The sequence below is a fragment of the Nyctereutes procyonoides genome, unplaced genomic scaffold, assembly GCF_905146905.1.
Source record: "Nyctereutes procyonoides isolate TBG_1078 unplaced genomic scaffold, NYPRO_anot_genome, whole genome shotgun sequence".
Lineage (NCBI taxonomy): Eukaryota > Metazoa > Chordata > Mammalia > Carnivora > Canidae > Nyctereutes > Nyctereutes procyonoides.
In genome coordinates, this window is record NW_026575042.1 from 6161710 (window position 1) to 6179702 (window position 17993).

Below are 17993 nucleotides of genomic sequence, written 5' to 3' on the forward strand. Positions count from 1 at the left end.
GGATGCAATTTCTTTCTCCTTGAAATTTCAGAAGCTTTCAGTCATGCTACTGAATTCTCTGACCCCTGAATCTAGAAACATTTTCTTGAATTATTAATTCAGGGAAAACTACTTATAGTTCAGGGTCCTTATAAAAGAATTGCATCGGACCAAAGGAACAGATAAAGAAGGCTCTATTCATGACTATTGCAGTCAGGGTCAAAACTATTGCAAGGAGAGAAAGACTGAACTCCACCCTGTACAGTGAATTGCAGGGGAGTTTTAAGTGCTGGAGTGAACCACTGGAAAAGCACTGGGGCAAGGTAGACAGGGGTTGGTAAGTTCAATGAAATCATCCTTGCTAATTGGAACTTATCAAAGTCAGGATTCTTTCTACCCTCCCACAGAAACTGGCAGACAAAAGCACTTGCTCTCTTCTTGATTATTACATTTGAAAGAGATGGCCCCTGAATCTGTAAGAAAGACATACCTGATTGTAAAATGGGTAAGCGGCTAGTGGAAGATTTACACCCTGAAGGGGCAGAAATGCTCTAAGAAAAGGGAGGTAGAGGGACAGTCCTCTGAAAGAAGCCAATCCAAAGGTTGGTCAAGCTGAGAGGAACTTTAAGGCCATTGTCCTCATAGCTACTCACCGTTTAGTCCAGTGACTTATATTTTACAAAAGAGGATACAAAGGTCTGAAGAAGTAGTCAGGCACCTGGGGGATGCAGTCAGTTAAGCATCCGACTCTTGGTTTTGATTCAGGTTGTGATCTCAGTTGTGAGATGGAGCCCCATATTGGGCTCCAGGCTCAGTGCAGAGTTTGCTTGAGTTTCACTCTCCCTCTCCCTATTTCTCCCCTCCACAATCTCTCTCTCTCTCAAATAAATAGACAAATCTTAAAAAAAAAAAAAAAAAAAAAAGTAGTCAGTGGCCGAACAAGAACTAAAAGGATGCTTCCTCCCTGGGGAGTGGGTTCTCCCTACTCCAAGGGAATCTGCCCACACCCTTCCTCTCTGACCAGTTTTCAGTTTTGCTTTGCCTTGCTATCTTTTATACAACTTTCCCCCCATTTTCCCCTTTTCCCTTTCCTATCTTTCTTTTGAGTGTTCACCAGAGTCCCCCATCAGTCATCACCTTCCACCAGCTGCCCCTAAAAGTCAAGCTTCCACTTCTGAGCAGTATCTCCTAGAACTTGGCATAGTCCTGGTCAGGACCCTGGCCCTACCTGCAGGTCACTCAAGTGACTCTGGCCATAGGGTGTGGTCCATGAGGTCCTGTTGCCTGGGTCTGAATGCAGACTCTGCCATACGTGAAGTATATTTGGGAAATTTACTTAACATCTCTGAGGATCAGTTCTCATTTTCAAAATGAGGTTGCTGCGAAAATGAGACCAGGTAATTCATATAGTGATGAGCACAGTGCTTGTCATGTAGACATACTGTTTAAATATTTGCCATTGTTAACATTTACGTCCCTGAGAAAAGGAGACTGGACACACTTTGCCTCTCAACACCTAAAGCAGTAAAGTTCTCAAATATCAGTTTCTTTTTTTTTTTTATTTTTTGAACACTTCTAATCCTGTGCGTTTCATCACCATTGCTAGCATCCATTTATTTGATCAAGATCTTCAGTAACACTGAAGTAACACTGGCTATATGTAGAACACAGACTGATGCTTACAGGCTGTTCAGTTGGTTGTAAGCCAGCCAAAAAAGGCCAGTTACTAGCCCTGGCTGCATGGTGATTGCTGAGCCACCCCCCTAATGAGGGTTCACTGTCTCCATCTTTGCAAGTGTTGAGAGTTTAAGCCAAATTTGTCTCCTTTCTATCCTTTTAACCTGTGGAATCAGGTTCTTTACATTGTCTTTGCACCCCACTTTCTCATGTTCCTGGTGAAGGTACTGCTTTTCTCCAGTTGATAGAAGGACGTGACATTGCACATCAATGATGCATAGCCATTTTCTGAAAGCCAAAAAGAAAAAAAACACTCTGGGTTTTCCCAGAGTGGCACATCAGCTGTGTACATCAGTCCCCTCTCTTGACACCCCATGCCAGCACCAGATGACACCTCGAATTACTCAGGACATGCCTACTTAGTCCCGACCCTTTCCCACTGCTGTCTGACCCCTTAGCCCAGAGGTGGGCTGAACCTATTTTGTATGAACTTCATTTCTGTGGCCTGGAGGTTTTGTTATCGTTTATTACTGTTGTTGTTTTTCCCTCCACACTAGTGTCAGACTTGGTATGTAGCATCAGATCACATGGGGTGAGTCCACAAACATACTCTACCATTTGCACTGGGGCTTCCATGTTGGGGGCATCGTGTCAGCGATACACTCTCAAAACTACTCTTAGCATTTTCAGATCCCCTTTTATTTAGATTCTTTATTTTTCTCCCATACATTACTTAGAACCAACTAGCGTTCTAAACCAGATTGGTACATCCTGAATTAACTTATAGCTTTATCATTATTAATAATCAAGTCTCGGGAAAAGCAGAGAAGATTCCCAGCTGAGAACATTCATGGCAGTCCCTAGAATATGCATATGATTGCTTTCAGGAGGCAGTGTTGGGTCACACTTAAACCTAGATCAGCCTACCCAGATCACATCCCTCTCTGTCCATAGCTATACAGTTGGCTTTAGTTATTGGATTTCTCTATCCTTCAACTTCCCTATCTGTGTAGCCAGTAATAGTACTTATTATCACAGTGTGTCCAGGTGCTCACACATACTAAGTGCTTAATAAATATCACTGTCGGGATCCCTGGGTGGCGCAGCGGTTTGGCGCCTGCCTTTGGCCCAGGGCGCGATCCTGGAGACCCGGGATCGAATCCCACGTCGGGCTCCCGGTGCATGGAGCCTGCTTCTCCCTCTGCCTATGTCTCTGCCTCTCTCTCTCTCTCTCTCTCTGTGACTATCATAAATAAAATAAAAAAAAAAAATCAGAAAAACAAATAAATATCACTGTCCTCCTCCTGGAAAACTATGTCCTCCTCTAAACTCTCCAGTGGCCCTTCTTCTTTGCAATTACATACTGCATTCCTATCACTTATTTTTAAAGGTCTCCAGTTTAATTCAAGGACACATTTTAGGATCTTGAAAACAATGTTAACTCTTTCTGATATATGATTTCCCTTTAATGACACAGAAGAATGCATTTTTAATGACATCGATTGTTGGTTGTGGGGTAACAAATAGTTTTTAAAATTCCTATTGCAACCTATGGTATCACCCAGATCATCTGTTAGTTAGAATTCACTGATAGCAAAATGTCACTTGGTGCATTTTCTCTCCAGTGCTCTGGTTAATATTCAGTGCCCAGGACAGCGATGGTCAACGGTGCTGGAGCTGCTTGGCCCTGGTGGTGGTGAAGGGCAGGTACAGCCTAATGGACGTGGGATATAACAGGTGTTTCTTTGTCCACAGTAGAGGGAGAAGGGGACGGTTGGGTTAGATTCCACCTTGGAACCCAATTACCTACATATTTACAAAATACACAGTCTACAAACCTCCCCATGATTTTACTCTTCTATGTCATCTAAACAATGATGCAGCATTCTTGTTAAGGCCAAGCCCTTTTAGGGTCTGCCTCTTGGGCATATTCATAAGATTTATGTGAAATACATACCTTAAACACCCTCAGCAGGAGTGACCCAGTTCTTCTACTCACATCTGAGGGGAAAAGATTATTTTGGGCCATGCCTGTTTAAAATGCAGCTTTACGGATGTTAGAGGACCAGCACCTTACTTAGAGCTATGCCCATGATCAGCACATTCTTGGACTCTTTCTTAAACTACAATCTCTTTAATACCCAACTCGCATTTTATTCTCCTAACTCCAATGAGACAGCCCCCTGGCTTTAATAACTCCTGGGCATCTCCAGGCACTGAGTCGGCACCTTCAGGGTACCAAAGGACTATCCTTTGGTCCCATCCAAAGGATAGGGACATGTGAGAGGCTGAAGGAGAGTGCTCATTCTTAACCTCCCTTTTCCTAGGAAATCAACACATCAGAAACATATGTTGCAGATATCTCAATAAAATGTGAGCCCCAAATGTTGCGCTGGTCCTGCTGTATTCACGTCTCATTCTTTAAGGATGGATTATGTAAACTAAGCATTTAGATCGGGAGCTCTCTGTCTTGGATGATTTTCTGTTCCTTTTCTCTGTGGCAGGCTCTGAGTCTAACAGCAGCACGGGCTCTTCGGGGTCTCTGCCCCGCACCCACGCCCCCCTGCAGAGCACACCCCTGGCTGCCAGCGTGGCCGCTGGCTCTCCTAGCTGTGTGCCCTATCCGGAGAGTGGAGCAGGGGGCCAAGCAGCCCCCAGCACCAGCTACATCCTCCTTCCACTTGAGGCTGCAACAGGCATCCCACCCGGAAGCATCCTTCTGAATCCGCATACAGGTTAGTTCTTTACCTCTGCTATGGCAGGGACTCAAGATCAGAGTTCTGTTTTTGTGTTTGAGCTTATAAATTCATCAGCAAATTTTCTTTAAGTTCCTGAGCAAGGGATCCCTGGGTGGCGCAGCGGTTTGGCGCCTGCCTTTGGCCCAGGGCGCGATTCTGGAGACCCCGGATCGAATCCCACGTCTGGCTCCCGGTGCATGGAGCCTGCTTCTCCCTCTGCCTGTGTCTCTGCCTCTCTCTCTCTCTCTCTCTCTCTCTCTCTCTCTGTGACTATCATAAAATAAAAATAAATAAATAAATGTGGTAAATTAAAAAAAAATTTATTAAAGTTCCTGAGCAAAAGAGCTAGGTGCATGAACCAGTGTATAGGGTCTTGATTTAGGAAGAGCATATCTATAGCTGTAATCTCTATCTCTATAATGATATCAATATTGATATGTAGTTATTAGTATAGATTCTTCCCAGAAATATCCACTCTTCTCTCTGTCCTCTTTGTCTTGACCATGGTGTGTCTCATGTATTCCTCAGAGCTAAGACCAGAGACATACAGTGATGATCTGGGAAATACTAATTAAAATACTGTGTTTCTCAGACTAAATCCCAGATTAGCCTGTTATTATGTCAAAAGTGTTTTTGCATCCAATATTTCACAAACTTGAGATATCAATTGGGACACACAAGCAGATTCTTTTTTTTTTTTTTTCTTACACAGCAGATTCTTACCTATTGAAGTTGCTTTCTTGCTTTAGAACTTCACCCAGTTCTAGCTGGGGAATAAGGAATGACAGTGACAAATAGGACATAGGGAGCAAATTCTTACTTATTTTAGGGATTCTAAGACTAGACTTTTTTGGTGAGGTTTGGAAAATTGGAGGTTTTAGAAAATGGTGACTTGATGATGATCATTTTTTGATGATGAATGGTTCTTCATTTTTTCATTTCTCCAGCGGTCAGTTAACTTCCACACTGATTCCAAAGAATCAGTAAATAGGGGGTAAATAGACTAATAAGCATCTGCCTCATGGGGGAAACTTCTCAACCAGGGGCAATTGTGCCCATACCTCCAAGGCTATTTGGCAATATCCACCAACATTTTTACTATCATGACTGAGGGAGGAGGGGGCTGCTAATGGCATCTAAGAAGGTAAAGGCCAGAGATGCTGCTAAACATCCTACTATGCACAGGACAGCCCCTTCCAACAGGAATTATCCAGCCCAAAATATCAGTAGTGCCGTGGTGGGAAACCTAGGGTTATAAGGCTTTACATTGACTAGTCGCCTCTTTGGAAGCCCTTACAAGTAATTGGAAAAAAAAAATTGAATTGTCTCAAAATATGTCTAAGGTTTGGTTTTGATGATTCCAGGGTATTTCTGTGTTTAGCTAAACTTGAAAATGCAAAAGTGAATGAGAATCTCATAAAAGCAATCGGACTCAATCTTCTCACATATATAGCACTACTAGTAATTAGGAAATTCAGAGAAACATGAGAATGATAGTAAAATAGTTACTTGAATAATTGCTACATTTTCACAAAAACATATGGCACATTCTCAAGGCATGGTGTTTGATTGAGACATTTTGAAAATGCCGTAAGCTTGAGGGAAAAGAAGGCATAATCATTTTATTGAAAACCATTTGAAAGCTTTCAAAATAGATACTTCTAAGGAGAATATTAGATTGCTTTTATTTTATTTGGATCATTTTAAGCACTAAAAGGAAATTAAAAGAAAACCAGGATTATAGTCATTACTCTGGGCACTGATAGAAGTATGGTCTGACTCTGTTGGCTTAAATCCCTTCACTTTTAATTGAGACAGAGGGCTTGCAGACAAGAGCACACACTAGCATTAGTTTTGAGTCATTTGTTTTAAGCAAAATTGCTGTGTTTCAGAAAAGCTTAATAGTATTTTTAGGGCATAATGAAGAAATATGATTTGTAATGATATAATGGTTGTGCGTGTGTTGTGTGTATATTATCATGCATAATCTTGCTTATAATAGAAAAAGAAATAAAGTGCTTTCTGGTACCCAGTCCTAATTCTTATTTATTGGATCCACTCACTTAGAGCTGTTATCAAAATATCTCTTTTGAAGCAGGATCCTAACTGAGGAAAAGGATCTAACAACATTGTTGAACAGCTTCTCTATACACACATCTCTGATTTGACAAATAAAATATCCCAAGATCAGAAGGAAAATGTATTAATATTCTGTATACCATGACTGAGTGGTGGGGTGTAAGGTGAATGATGTTTCTTTTTTCCTAGAATGTGTTTATTTTTGTAAATTGAAAATATGCAAATGTGTATATGTGTACAGATCCATCATGTATCATATACACATATGTGTGTATATATGTCTATGGTGTATATGTGTGCATGTCTGTCTATCCATTCATCCATCTATATATTTAGTCTCATTGACTCTGCTATGGAAACTGGAAATCTGCCTTCTTTGGACTGGAACTCATCCTTCTCTATCATTGCTGTAGACTCCTTAAATCCACACTTATCACCCTTCCTTAAATACTCTTCTGCCAAATACATGATAGAAATTCTTTAGTGTTAGGAACCAACAGCGCATGACTACTTTACTTCTTGTGTGAATAGCCCTTGGATTCATTTCCCTGTCACCAGCACATTTATAAGCTCCTTGTAGGAAGGGGCCATCCTTGGCTATTTTTTTCACTTCACTGGAGTGGATAACAAAGTAGTCTTAACATGTGCTCAATAATTACGTAGTATTGAAATAATATCTATCATTCCCTATGCTGTGTCTTTTATTCCCATGATTTATTGATTCCATAGCTGGAAGCCTGTACCTCCCACTCTCCTTCCCCCATTGTGCTCATCCCTTCTTCCCCCTCCCCTCTGGCAACCACCAGTTTGTTCTCTGTATTTACAGGTATGATTCTGCTTTCTGTTTATTCCTAAAGTATCTATCTTAAGCAGGCATAGGGCAAGCAATAATCTGAGAACACCAAGATGACTTCCAGTCGTGTCTACTAAATGAAACAAAATGAAACTTCCTTTATCAGCACAATTGATTTGGCTCTTCCTAAGTACCGAATATTTGGCAACCTGAACTCAACCCACCCACATAAATTTTGGTAGTTCCTCAAACGCAATCACAACTTTTTATTTTGTCTGGCCTTAGACTCAGCTTTCAGCAGGTCTGCTTCTAACTCAGGACCTCTGGCCTCTTCTTTCCTGGCTCTTCCGGCACCTGGATGAGTGAGTTGCTGCAGAGGTTCTTTCTCAGAGTCATCCCCGTATAATGTATTCATCCTTATAAGGCAGACCTGGGTTTGACTCTCCAGTTTGATCTTCCTGATGTCTTGGACTTGGTATCCTCTTAGAGGTTTTTAGCAGAAAGCTCATCTTTGGCAATTTTCTTTTAATTCAGAGCTATCCAGAGATGCCAACAGGGATTACGTCCCCCACATACTCATTAGTGCCCATATATGTGGTTTTGCCATTTCACTTTGCCTTCATCTGGCACGAATTCACAAGTGTGTGATGTAAGGGCATGCCATTGGCTGGGACTTTGCTTTGAACTGCCTTTTAGGGCTCATCTCTTTCAAATGCTCCTGATGGTCTCTCACAGCACTCCACTTTGTAGTTGTCACAGGACTTCTAGCAACTATTTATCCAAACTGATTCCACCTCTTTCTATTATTTTCCACCTCTTTCTTAAATGTACCATGAAGTTCTTGTATGTGACATGTCTGTAAATGTATCTTTAAGAGATCTGAGTTAACCTTTGCCTATCCGTTAACAGCAGCATCCTTATCATTTGATTGATCACCTCCTAAAGACTAGGAAAGGAAAAGTCTTTTTCTCACACCCTCTCTATCTTTTTAAATAAATACCCTTCTGCCAAGTATGTGGCAGAAATGCTTTGGTGTTAGAAATCAAGAGCATTTTATTACTTTGCTTCTAGTATGAATTGCCATTGGGTTCACTTCCTCACTACCAGTGTATTTATAAGCACTTTGTGGGGAGGGATCAGACTCAGTTTTTTTTTTGTTGTTGTTTTTTTTTGTTTTTGTTTCTGCATCCCTAGAATGGATAACCAAGTCTTGGTCCTCATGCAGATACTCAATAATCATATATTAGTATACTTGATAATTACATAGTCCAGCACAGGATGCCTGGGTGGCACAGTGGCTTAAGCATCCGACTCTCCGTTTCAGCTCAGGTTGTGATCTCAGGGTCCTAAGATCAAGCCCCACGTCAGGCTGTGACCTCAGCAAGGAGTCTGCTAAAGACTATCCCTCTCCCTTTGCTCCTCCTTGCCACTCACTCTCTCTCTCTCAAATAAATAAATAAAATATTTAAAAAAATAATATCTACTGCACATTATTCATGTTAGTGGAGAAGCTTTCCATCAAAGGCCACATATTAAGGGTAATGAGCAATTAGCCAGCTCATGGCACCCCAATTTACCTCTGCTTCTGCACCCTTTACCTGTGCCAACACACATGCCAGGGCCTGCCAGGCATGCTTGAGCAGTTCCTGACATGAAAACCTCTTCTAAGCTGGATGGTCCTAGGGCCAACTAGTCTTTCTTTCCCCTCTGGTCTTTAGAAGCTGTCATTCTAACTACTTGCCTATATTCGGTTATAATTACATCTGGATTGGCCAAAGTAGCAGATTCTAAGAGAGGCCACCAGAATCATGCCTGACTTGAAAACCAATAGTCACCTGTCCTAATTCTCTTGGGAAATTGTGTCTGTTCCCTTCCATGCCATCTATCTTTCTTGGGACTTTCTCACTTCTTTCCACCTCTCCTTACTGAGCATAAAAGCAGTACTTTATATTTTCTCTTCTCTTCCAGAAGAACCTGCCACCTATCTCCACCCAAGGTGTAGAGTACCCAAGTTAGAGTACCCGAGTTCTGAGTACTTTTCATATGCAGTTATCTGGAAATGTTTCTTTTGCCTATTTCATAGCCCATTAGTAATATTTCACACAGATGATCTAAAATTTATCAAAAGGACATCTGGGACAGCCCGGGTGGCTCAGCAGTTTAGCACTGCCTTCAGCCCAGGGCATGATCCTGGAGTCCTGGGATCAAGTCCCACGTCAGGCTCCCTGCATGGAGCCTCCTTCTCCCTCTGCCTGCCTCCTCTCTCTCTCTCTCTCTCTTTCTCTCATGAATAAATAAATAAAAAATCTTAAAAAAAAAAACAAAAAGGACATCTGAATAATTTGTGATCATGTTTTTCACCCTAATTATGGTCCTTTTTTCACACTACCTTTCTTCTCACCGGGGTAAATTGGAAGTCATAGAAAATATAGTAAAAATCATTTTATTTTTACTTTCCATTTCTGTGTGTGTGAGTGTGTGTGTGTGTGTGTGAGCACAGAATGAGACTGATTTTGAAATGATTTCTTATAAAGTTGCTGTGAAGTTTTTTTTTTTAATGCTAGGTATCTAAAATTTTCTTCTTTTTACCATAAAAAAGGGAGGAGGATTAAGAATTAGAACACTAAATGGGCTGATGGGATTTTGTAAATTGAACCATTTTTTCATTCTATCCCAAGTTGATGCTTTGGGGAGAAAAAAATGAGTTGCAGATTTTAAATCTAATAGAAAGTTATTTTTGGAAAAAAAGTATTTAAAACAAAAGTAGCTAAAATTAAATGACAGTGGTAAGAAAACATGCACCTATGAAGAACAGTAACTTTTTTTTAATTTTTTTTTATTGATTTATGATAGTCACAGAGAGAAAGAGAGAGAGAGAGAGAGAGAGAGAGAGAGAGAGAGAGAGAGAGAGAGAGGCAGAGACACAGGCAGAGGAAGAAGCAGGCTCCATGCACCGGGAGCCTGACGTGGGATTCGATCCCGGGTCTCCAGGATCGCGCCCTGGGCCAAAGGCAGGCGCTAAACCGCTGCGCCACCCAGGGATCCCGAACAGTAACTTTTTAAAAAATATCTCTAAATTTAGTCGTTCTGTGACTATAATTCTGGCACATTTGCTCTTCCATCATGGCACATTATAGTTGGTTATGAAACTGTTATCAGAACTTCCTTAGTTCTGGCAGGTATGGAGCATTTAAGGGTTTCATGTTACACACATGCAAGTACATTTGGGCTGAAACTGTGAGGTAATGATGGGAACCTGAGGCTCCCAGTTCCTAACTGGGCTTAAATCAAGTTTGGGGTCAATTTGTTTGACTTCACTACAACCTTACCATTTGCCTTCCAAACCTCCTCCAAAATATCTTCTCACTGTTATTTATAAAACGCACATACCTGACATGTAGCGTTGGCAGGTATTTATATATATGAACCCCTGTACGAATACTACCTGGAAGGAGACATCTCCTGGTAGACTCCCTCCTGCCCCGAGAGGTCTCACTCTTCTGACTTCCATTACCGGTAACTTCCGCCTGACCGTGAATGTATTAGAAATGTAGTTGCAGGAGCACCTGGGTGGCTCGGTGGTTGAGCATCTACCTTTGGCTCAGGTGGTGATCCGGAGTCCTGGGATGGAGCCCCACATCAGGTTCCCCACAGGGAGCCTGCTTCTCCCTCTACCTATGTCTCTGCCTCTCTGTGTGTGTGTGTGTGTGTGTCTCTCTTGAATAAATTAATAAAATCTTTTAAAAAAGAAGAAATGCAGTTGTATATTTCGCTAAAAGCTGCCCTTTGGGGACCTGCTTCTTTCACTTAGTGTTCAGTAGCTAAGTAGCTCCCATTTTATAACAGTCTATTCTTGTTGGATATTACATATTTTTTTTTCCACTAAAGCACTGTTTTGTTTGGGTCAGTTTTTATGTTTTCACTCTCTGACCTGTTTTGTTGCTAATTTTATTCACATCACTGGTGATTAATATATCATTAATAATAATATGTATTGTTAATGAAAAAGACTGCCTTCCTTAGCCATCATATGGTGCCCACATCCCAGAACAATAGGCTCTAACCTATCTGCTTGGGAGGATTTTCAGTTATGATTGGATGTCTGTCATTGTACCTCACTGTAGCGTGTACATGTTATGTGAACCTGGATAATCCACTGAAGTTATTTGGTGTAATGGGAAGTGAATGGATTTCAGAGTCATTCTGACCCGGGCCTTTTCCTGACTCTCATGTACTGGTTTGGCATTTCTGAGTGAGCTGCTTAGTCCACGTGAACCCTGGTTTTTTTTTGTTTTTTTGTTTTTTTTCTTTTTGGTCTCTAAAGTGGAATGAGATCGCACATCTGTGGGTCACCAGAAGAGCTGAGACAGTGTGTACAGGGTGCCTGTCCCTGTGCCTGCCACACTGGAGCTTGATTTGTTCTCCCTTCCTTTCCCTCTCCTTTTCCTTGCTTCCATCCATCTACTGCTCTTGTTCTCCTCCCTTCTGCTCCTTCCTTTCGCCTGCTTCCTTTCCTTTCCAGTAGGCCTTCACTGTCTCAGCCGCAGAATAGGGAGATGATACTGTCCTTCCTCCCAGAGTCATGCTGAGGATCCAATGATACTATTTTGCAAACCATGAAATACTCCTCAAATAATAGTAATAATAATAGTGAGCCATTCCATTATTTCAAAAAGCGAAACAATGTTTTGCTTCACCATCAGGAGATGATGTTGTGATACGTTTATTATGCATAACCTTTAAAATCTAAACCCCTGTCTGCTCATTGTTGAGTCTGTTTAGAGGAGCGAGTGTGTGGATGTGGCATATTCTGTTGTGTATGTATCAGTAGAACCGACCACAGTTCTGATTGGTACAAGGCCAGTGGAAGCAAAACAAATGTATTAGTAAATAACGTGTAACCCAATGTAGCTGGGATGTGTAGAGGGAAAGCGACCCTATCTCTCAGTGTGTGCAATCTTGCTGGTAACGATGAAGTGCAGGCAGCAAACACATGGCTTCATGAAGATTGCTTGTCCATAGGCCCTCTCCGCTGGGCGCCACTGTACACACATGCACTCAGCCTTGGCAGATCTTTCTGAAGGCAGTGGATTTAGTTGTTGCTTCTTAAATTTCTCTGGGCTTACGCTGTTAGCTAGCTTAATCGAACAGGTCATAAACAGGAAAGTCTTCACATTGGTGAGGGTTCTGGTGCCCTGGATTTCCACTGCCCTGCCCCTTTACCTTAGGTTACTTGCTGAGTATCTTATCAGCATGGTTTTTCCTGCGAAAGGCGAGACTGAGAAGCTCGCCTGAACCCAGCTACAATTCCATTGCAGGCCAGCCCTTCGTGAATCCTGATGGAACCCCTGCAATATACAACCCCCCCACCAGCCAGCAGCCCCTGCGAGGGGCAATGATGGGGCAGTCCCAGCAGCCGCCACAGCAACAGCCTTCTCCTCAGCCACAGCAGCAGGTGCAGCCACCCCAGCCACACATGGCAGGCCCACTGGTCACTCAGGTAGGAGCAGGTTGGAAGGTGGGGAGGGGAAGTGTTCCAAGACAAAGGCTGTGTGGTCCTCAGAGCAGTAAAAGGTGCCTTAGAAAGAGGTGATACTTTCCATTGGGGCCACCTCCACCCACTCATAGATAGATAAATCCTAGCAGCCTAGGGCCCTTGATAGCAGGTTGATAAGATTTCATCTGGATCCTTAGGTTTAGATAGACTTGAATGCCCCATCCAATGATTTGCATGGTGAGCACGCTGCACTAGCGAAAATGAATGCCAAGTTTTCTTTTAGGTCTAGATGCTATTTTTATGCATCACGAGCCTATCATGGAGACTGAAGTCATAACCCCAACCAGGCCTTTGTATTACCTTGCTCACTCATTCCCAACCTAGACCAAGCACTCATGTCTGCAAAGGGATGATATTGAATGCTTTACAATGGGAAGGACAGAGACCAGTTAATTCTGAGGTGGCCTGCCTGTTCTTCAGGACATGTAGAGTGGCCCTCCCTCCCTAGAGCCACACATGGAAATTGCCACAGAAATCAGAGTAGATTGCTAGAGTGAACTTCGTTTGTAATTTTTTCCCTTCCTTCTTGTCCCTGGGCAATATTCTTAGACCAAATAGATTTCACTAACAACAATGATATGAAAAGTATGGCAGTAACTTCTTAAAGTGGTGTTCACTCCGAGAAAACATGCCTCCTGCAAGGCTGGCTGGCTGGTCTGCATGGCTTTGACTTTCCACTGGTGGCTGGTTTTCCTCTCTGGAGTGCACTGAGCCAAGAGGATCTGTAGGGTGGCGTGGGTGGTGTGTTTCTGATAAGACAGACTTCCTGTGGGATTTCCACCCCCAGTGCTTCCCCATTACCTGATCAAGCTTTTTCTTTCCTCCAGTCGGTGCAGGGGCTGCAGGCTTCCTCCCAGTCAGTGCAATACCCAGCGGTCTCTTTTCCTCCCCAGCACCTCCTGCCTGTGTCTCCAACGCAGCAGTTCCCCATGGTACCGTATTACCTGCTTGTGACCTTTCCCCTGAGACAGCATGTTCATGGGCTTTCTTCCGCTCCTTGTGCAGGGCTGGCTGATGCTGGGTGGGTGCCCTGGGCTGACTGCGACAGGGCGTGAGTGAGTGTCTCATTCCAGAACACTGCAACCCATCTCCAAAATAATGGTTTCCATTCTGTCGTCTGCCCCATGTTTGCTGCTTCTGCAATCGGGTACCCTTTTAAGAATTTACCAGCTGAGCAGGAATTGGATGCCCTGGGAGTTAGAAGCCCGAAGTAGAGAGACACATGAACTCTGTGTGATGGCTTGGGAAACAGCCTAAAGTCATTTGGGGTGGTTGTCACTCTGTGCTACTGATGCGGGCGATTCCCCTGGCTCCCTGATCCCCCACTCTCCCTTCCTTTCACCTCAATGCACTAAGTCCCTTTGGACAGCGAGAATGAGCATTGGCACTAAATTTCAGGCCAGGCCAGTAAAAATACTCCCTGATAAGTGATGACACCGTGGTGGCTCCGTCTCTAGAGCAGCCATGGGTAATGGTGAATACAATCCCTTCTGCCTCTCTCCAGAAAGCTGAGGATGTGGTTACTCCTGTGAAGCCTAGCCAACCCTTCAGGACAGGACACCAAGCCCTCTTTGCCTCAGGGCCATCCAGAGGAGCTTGAACCCTTAGTTAAAAAATAATGATTTATTTTTCCCATTGAAACAGGGAGATTTTGCCAAATATTTACCATCTCTGATCCTCTGGATGATTAAAATCTGTTGTCCCTTGTTATGTTCTCTTGTTCTGGGCAGAGAATTCCTTTCTGTTATTGTTTTCTATTTGTACACCCTCCCTCACCCACAGTGACAAGCATGTGGTTCATGTGCCTCTCCCATTACTGAGCTGGTCTTGCCAATTTCCTCTTTGTTTCCGTGCAGAGAGACGATGTGGCGACACAGTTCACCCAGATGAACCTGAGCCGGCAATCCTCAGGAGAGACTCCTGAGCCCCCACCTGGTCCTGTCTATCCGCCGTCCCTCATGGCACAGCCAACCCAACAGACAAGCTATGTCATTGCCTCTACAGGCCAGCAGCTCCCTACAGGGGGGTTCTCAGGCTCTGGACCTCCCATCTCCCAGCAAGTCCTCCAGGCCCCTCCCTCACCACAGGGATTTGTGCAACAGCCTCCACCAGCACAGGTAAGCATGCTTTTTCTTGCACCTGTGACTTATAGCTTATCTGTTGGGTATTTTGACGTCTACATGTCCACTTCCACATGGACTATCACCAGATCAACCTGTGTTGCTCTTTCTGGTCCATACTGATCTCTCCCATGTATAGGACCTAGTCTGTCTTATTCAGCAGTTGTGCCAAGCTGTGGTGCTCAGAAAGTAAGTTTAGTGAAACTGACCCAGCTGCCCGTGATACAATGAGGGAATGTCCCATTTTCCAGGTTGTGGGTATGGGAGCCGCAGGAAAGCATTCCCTCCTGTGCAATGTCTTGCTCACCGGATTACCTAGGAATTGAAAGCAGGAAGGAAGAAGAGAACCTGCTCCTCAGGGACTTTCAACTCTCCCCTGATGCTCTCTAGAAATGTGGTTTTTCCTTAGGCATTTTCTGGAGCTAATCTGGTGCTCCAGGCAGGAGCTCCCCTATGAATAAAAAAGAGGAAGCTAAAGTGGACATCCACTGTCCTTTCCTCTCCCAAGGGGGAGGCAGAGCTCCTGCGTGCTCTCACAGGTAGTCATTAATCATATTTAATTGACTTGAGCATGTAAGACACCACAGATCACTGATTTTTACTGTCTTTTCGAAGACTGATTATCTGTTACTGTTCACCACCAAACATCTCTGGTGCTCTCCTGGGTATCCCTTGCAGAATATTGCAAGTGATTACTGTCAAGATGTAAAATGCACAGAGGCATTTTCTGGTCCATTTTCAAGGCACATATATCCCAAACAAATCCCACCCTAATTAAGAAATATTGCATTGGATGAGCTGTTTAAAGTACAGTGTCACCTTTGTATTATTTGTTTCACTGCCTTAACATATTGAATAAATCATTTTATTTTCAAGCCATGCAGAACCCTTCACCATGAAATGGTTTTCATTCAGTTGTTCATTTTGTTTTGGATGATTAATTAATTGTTCATCTTCAGTTGTCTTCTCTGCAGTATCTCTTTACTAGGAGGATTTAAGGAGATCTGAAAAAATAATTTTAAGTTACAGGAGAAAGGGCCTCATTAATATATTAATTATTTTAGTAATAAATTAAATACTTTCAGTTTAATTAATGGGAAAAATACTGTGGCTCTTTTATCCTAAACAGCATCTATGTGTTCTTACCCATTTCTGCTATCAAGGAGAAGAGTTGGAAGATATTTAATTGGAGACTTTTTAAAAGGCTTTAAAAAAAAAAATTCCTTGATGAATGAATTTCAGTATTAGTGCACCACAGGAGCAAAGACAACTCAGAACCCCTGGTGTGTCTGCAACAGAAATGCTTTCATCTCTTCTTCAAAAGATTTAGAAATAGAAAGGGAGGGGAGTAGAAAAAAAACCCAGAACAGATGTTCATGTTTCATGGTCAGTCTGGACATCCATGAACTTCTTAGGTACAGGATATAATCCATTGTGAGTTTCAATTTAGTAAACATTTTAGAGCTTGCTTACTCAACTATGGAACAATGAAAAGAACTCGAGGTATAATCCTCAAGCATATGGAAATACATGAAATGCATGCAGAGAGTGAACCTACTTAATAACCTTGAAGTCAGTTTTGTCTGCCGTGTTATGTAGGCCTTCTGAACACCCCCTGGAAGGTTAAGGAAGAAACACATGGAGAAGGCAAAGAGGGACTTGAAGAAGGTGGGGAGAAGAGGCTTTCTTCGTTTTTAATAAGGCTCCTTCTTCTTTCTCATTTATTTCCTTCCTCTCCTAATCTGCTCATAATTTGGTTCTCCATGTGTTTTAAAGTATACATAGTTGTTGAAAATATACATTTTCTCCTTTTGGGAGCTATCTTTACTGTTTTATCCCTTCCAACCTTTCATTTGGATCCTTTGCTGACTCCTCTTGGCCCCACTCAACACCTTGCTCCATGGAGGAGGATGAGGGTGAGCCACGTGTCCATGTCCCATTTGCTTCATATAATTGGGAGCTCTAACCTCAGAGCTGACCAATGCTCTGCTTGGGGGAGGAACTGGATGGAGGTGATCAAACCTCTAGCATAGCCTGTCAGGGTTTCAAAGAAGATAGGGTGGGAGGAAAAAAACAAGAACAAAACAGGACAACTACGTACTAAAAATTGAGGCTTCCCTCAAGACGTCATACTGTCATCTAAACCATTAGTGCTCATCAGGACATTTTCAAGTGTTTGAACTCTGACCCTCATCCCTAAAGGTATTTTCATGTTTCATATTGAATGTGAGAGAAGAGCCCTAGGATTGGGTAACATATATTTATGAGCTTATATTGAATCAAGTCAAGAAAGGATTCCATAAGCAAGGAAACAAGTTCCTTTCCTAAAGGAACAAACTTTTATTCTTCCCAAAGAACATAGAAATATAGGCACATGAATAAATTCCATAATAGTTCTTCTTAATTTTAGGAAGGATCTGATGCATAATGGTAGAAATCTTTACTAGCACCGTGATTTACCAAAGCATAACTAAAACCTGTTAATACTCTAGGATTATTTGGGTTTTTATTGTTAACTGCCTTACAAAGAAAGGGAGGAATAGGAAGGAAAAAATCACTATAAATAAAATGTACAATCAATTAGTTGCCAGATACTGACCCATGTTTGGTGGAGACTCGTTCAGTCTCTTACCCTTGGATATCCATATTGCCAGTCAGAATTATAATTCATAAAAATTCTAGGGCACCTGGACCTGGGTGGCTCAGTGGTTAAGTGTTTGCCTTTGGCTCGGGTCATGATCCCAGGGCCCTGGGATGGAGCCCTGCATCAGGCTTCCTGCAGGGAGCCTGCTTTTCCCTCTGCCTGTGTCTCTGCCTCTCTCTGGGTGTCTCTCATGAATAAATAAAATCTTTAAAAAGAATTCATGACAATTTCATGGGTTTGCAGAACCACAGCTCAACATAAACTAAGTTATCTTTTGTTCCTACTTTATGGTAAGGCAGGAAAACAGTATGTGTGTTTCAATTGCAAGATTGAATAAAAGTGTTTCCTATTTGACATGCTCAAATCAGAAAATAAAATACCCATTAAAATCACAGGTGTCAAGTAG

General features: G+C 42.6%; 1 protein-coding gene across 17 annotated transcripts in view; it reads left to right on the forward strand.

Moving 5' to 3' along the window:
* The window catches only part of ARPP21 (cAMP regulated phosphoprotein 21), a 155751-nt gene that overhangs the window by 85811 nt on the left and 51947 nt on the right, over positions 1-17993 (forward strand). For 15 of the 17 annotated variants that reach the window (XM_055321601.1, XM_055321606.1, XM_055321599.1 and 12 more), the window contains 4 exons: positions 4161-4391; positions 12585-12766; positions 13651-13755; positions 14680-14940. In XM_055321601.1, the coding sequence (XP_055177576.1) occupies positions 4161-4391; positions 12585-12766; positions 13651-13755; positions 14680-14940 (779 nt within the window). The remainder of the gene's footprint in view (positions 1-4160; positions 4392-12584; positions 12767-13650; positions 13756-14679; positions 14941-17993) is intronic. The other 2 variants (XM_055321612.1, XM_055321614.1) reach the window with 1 other exon arrangement.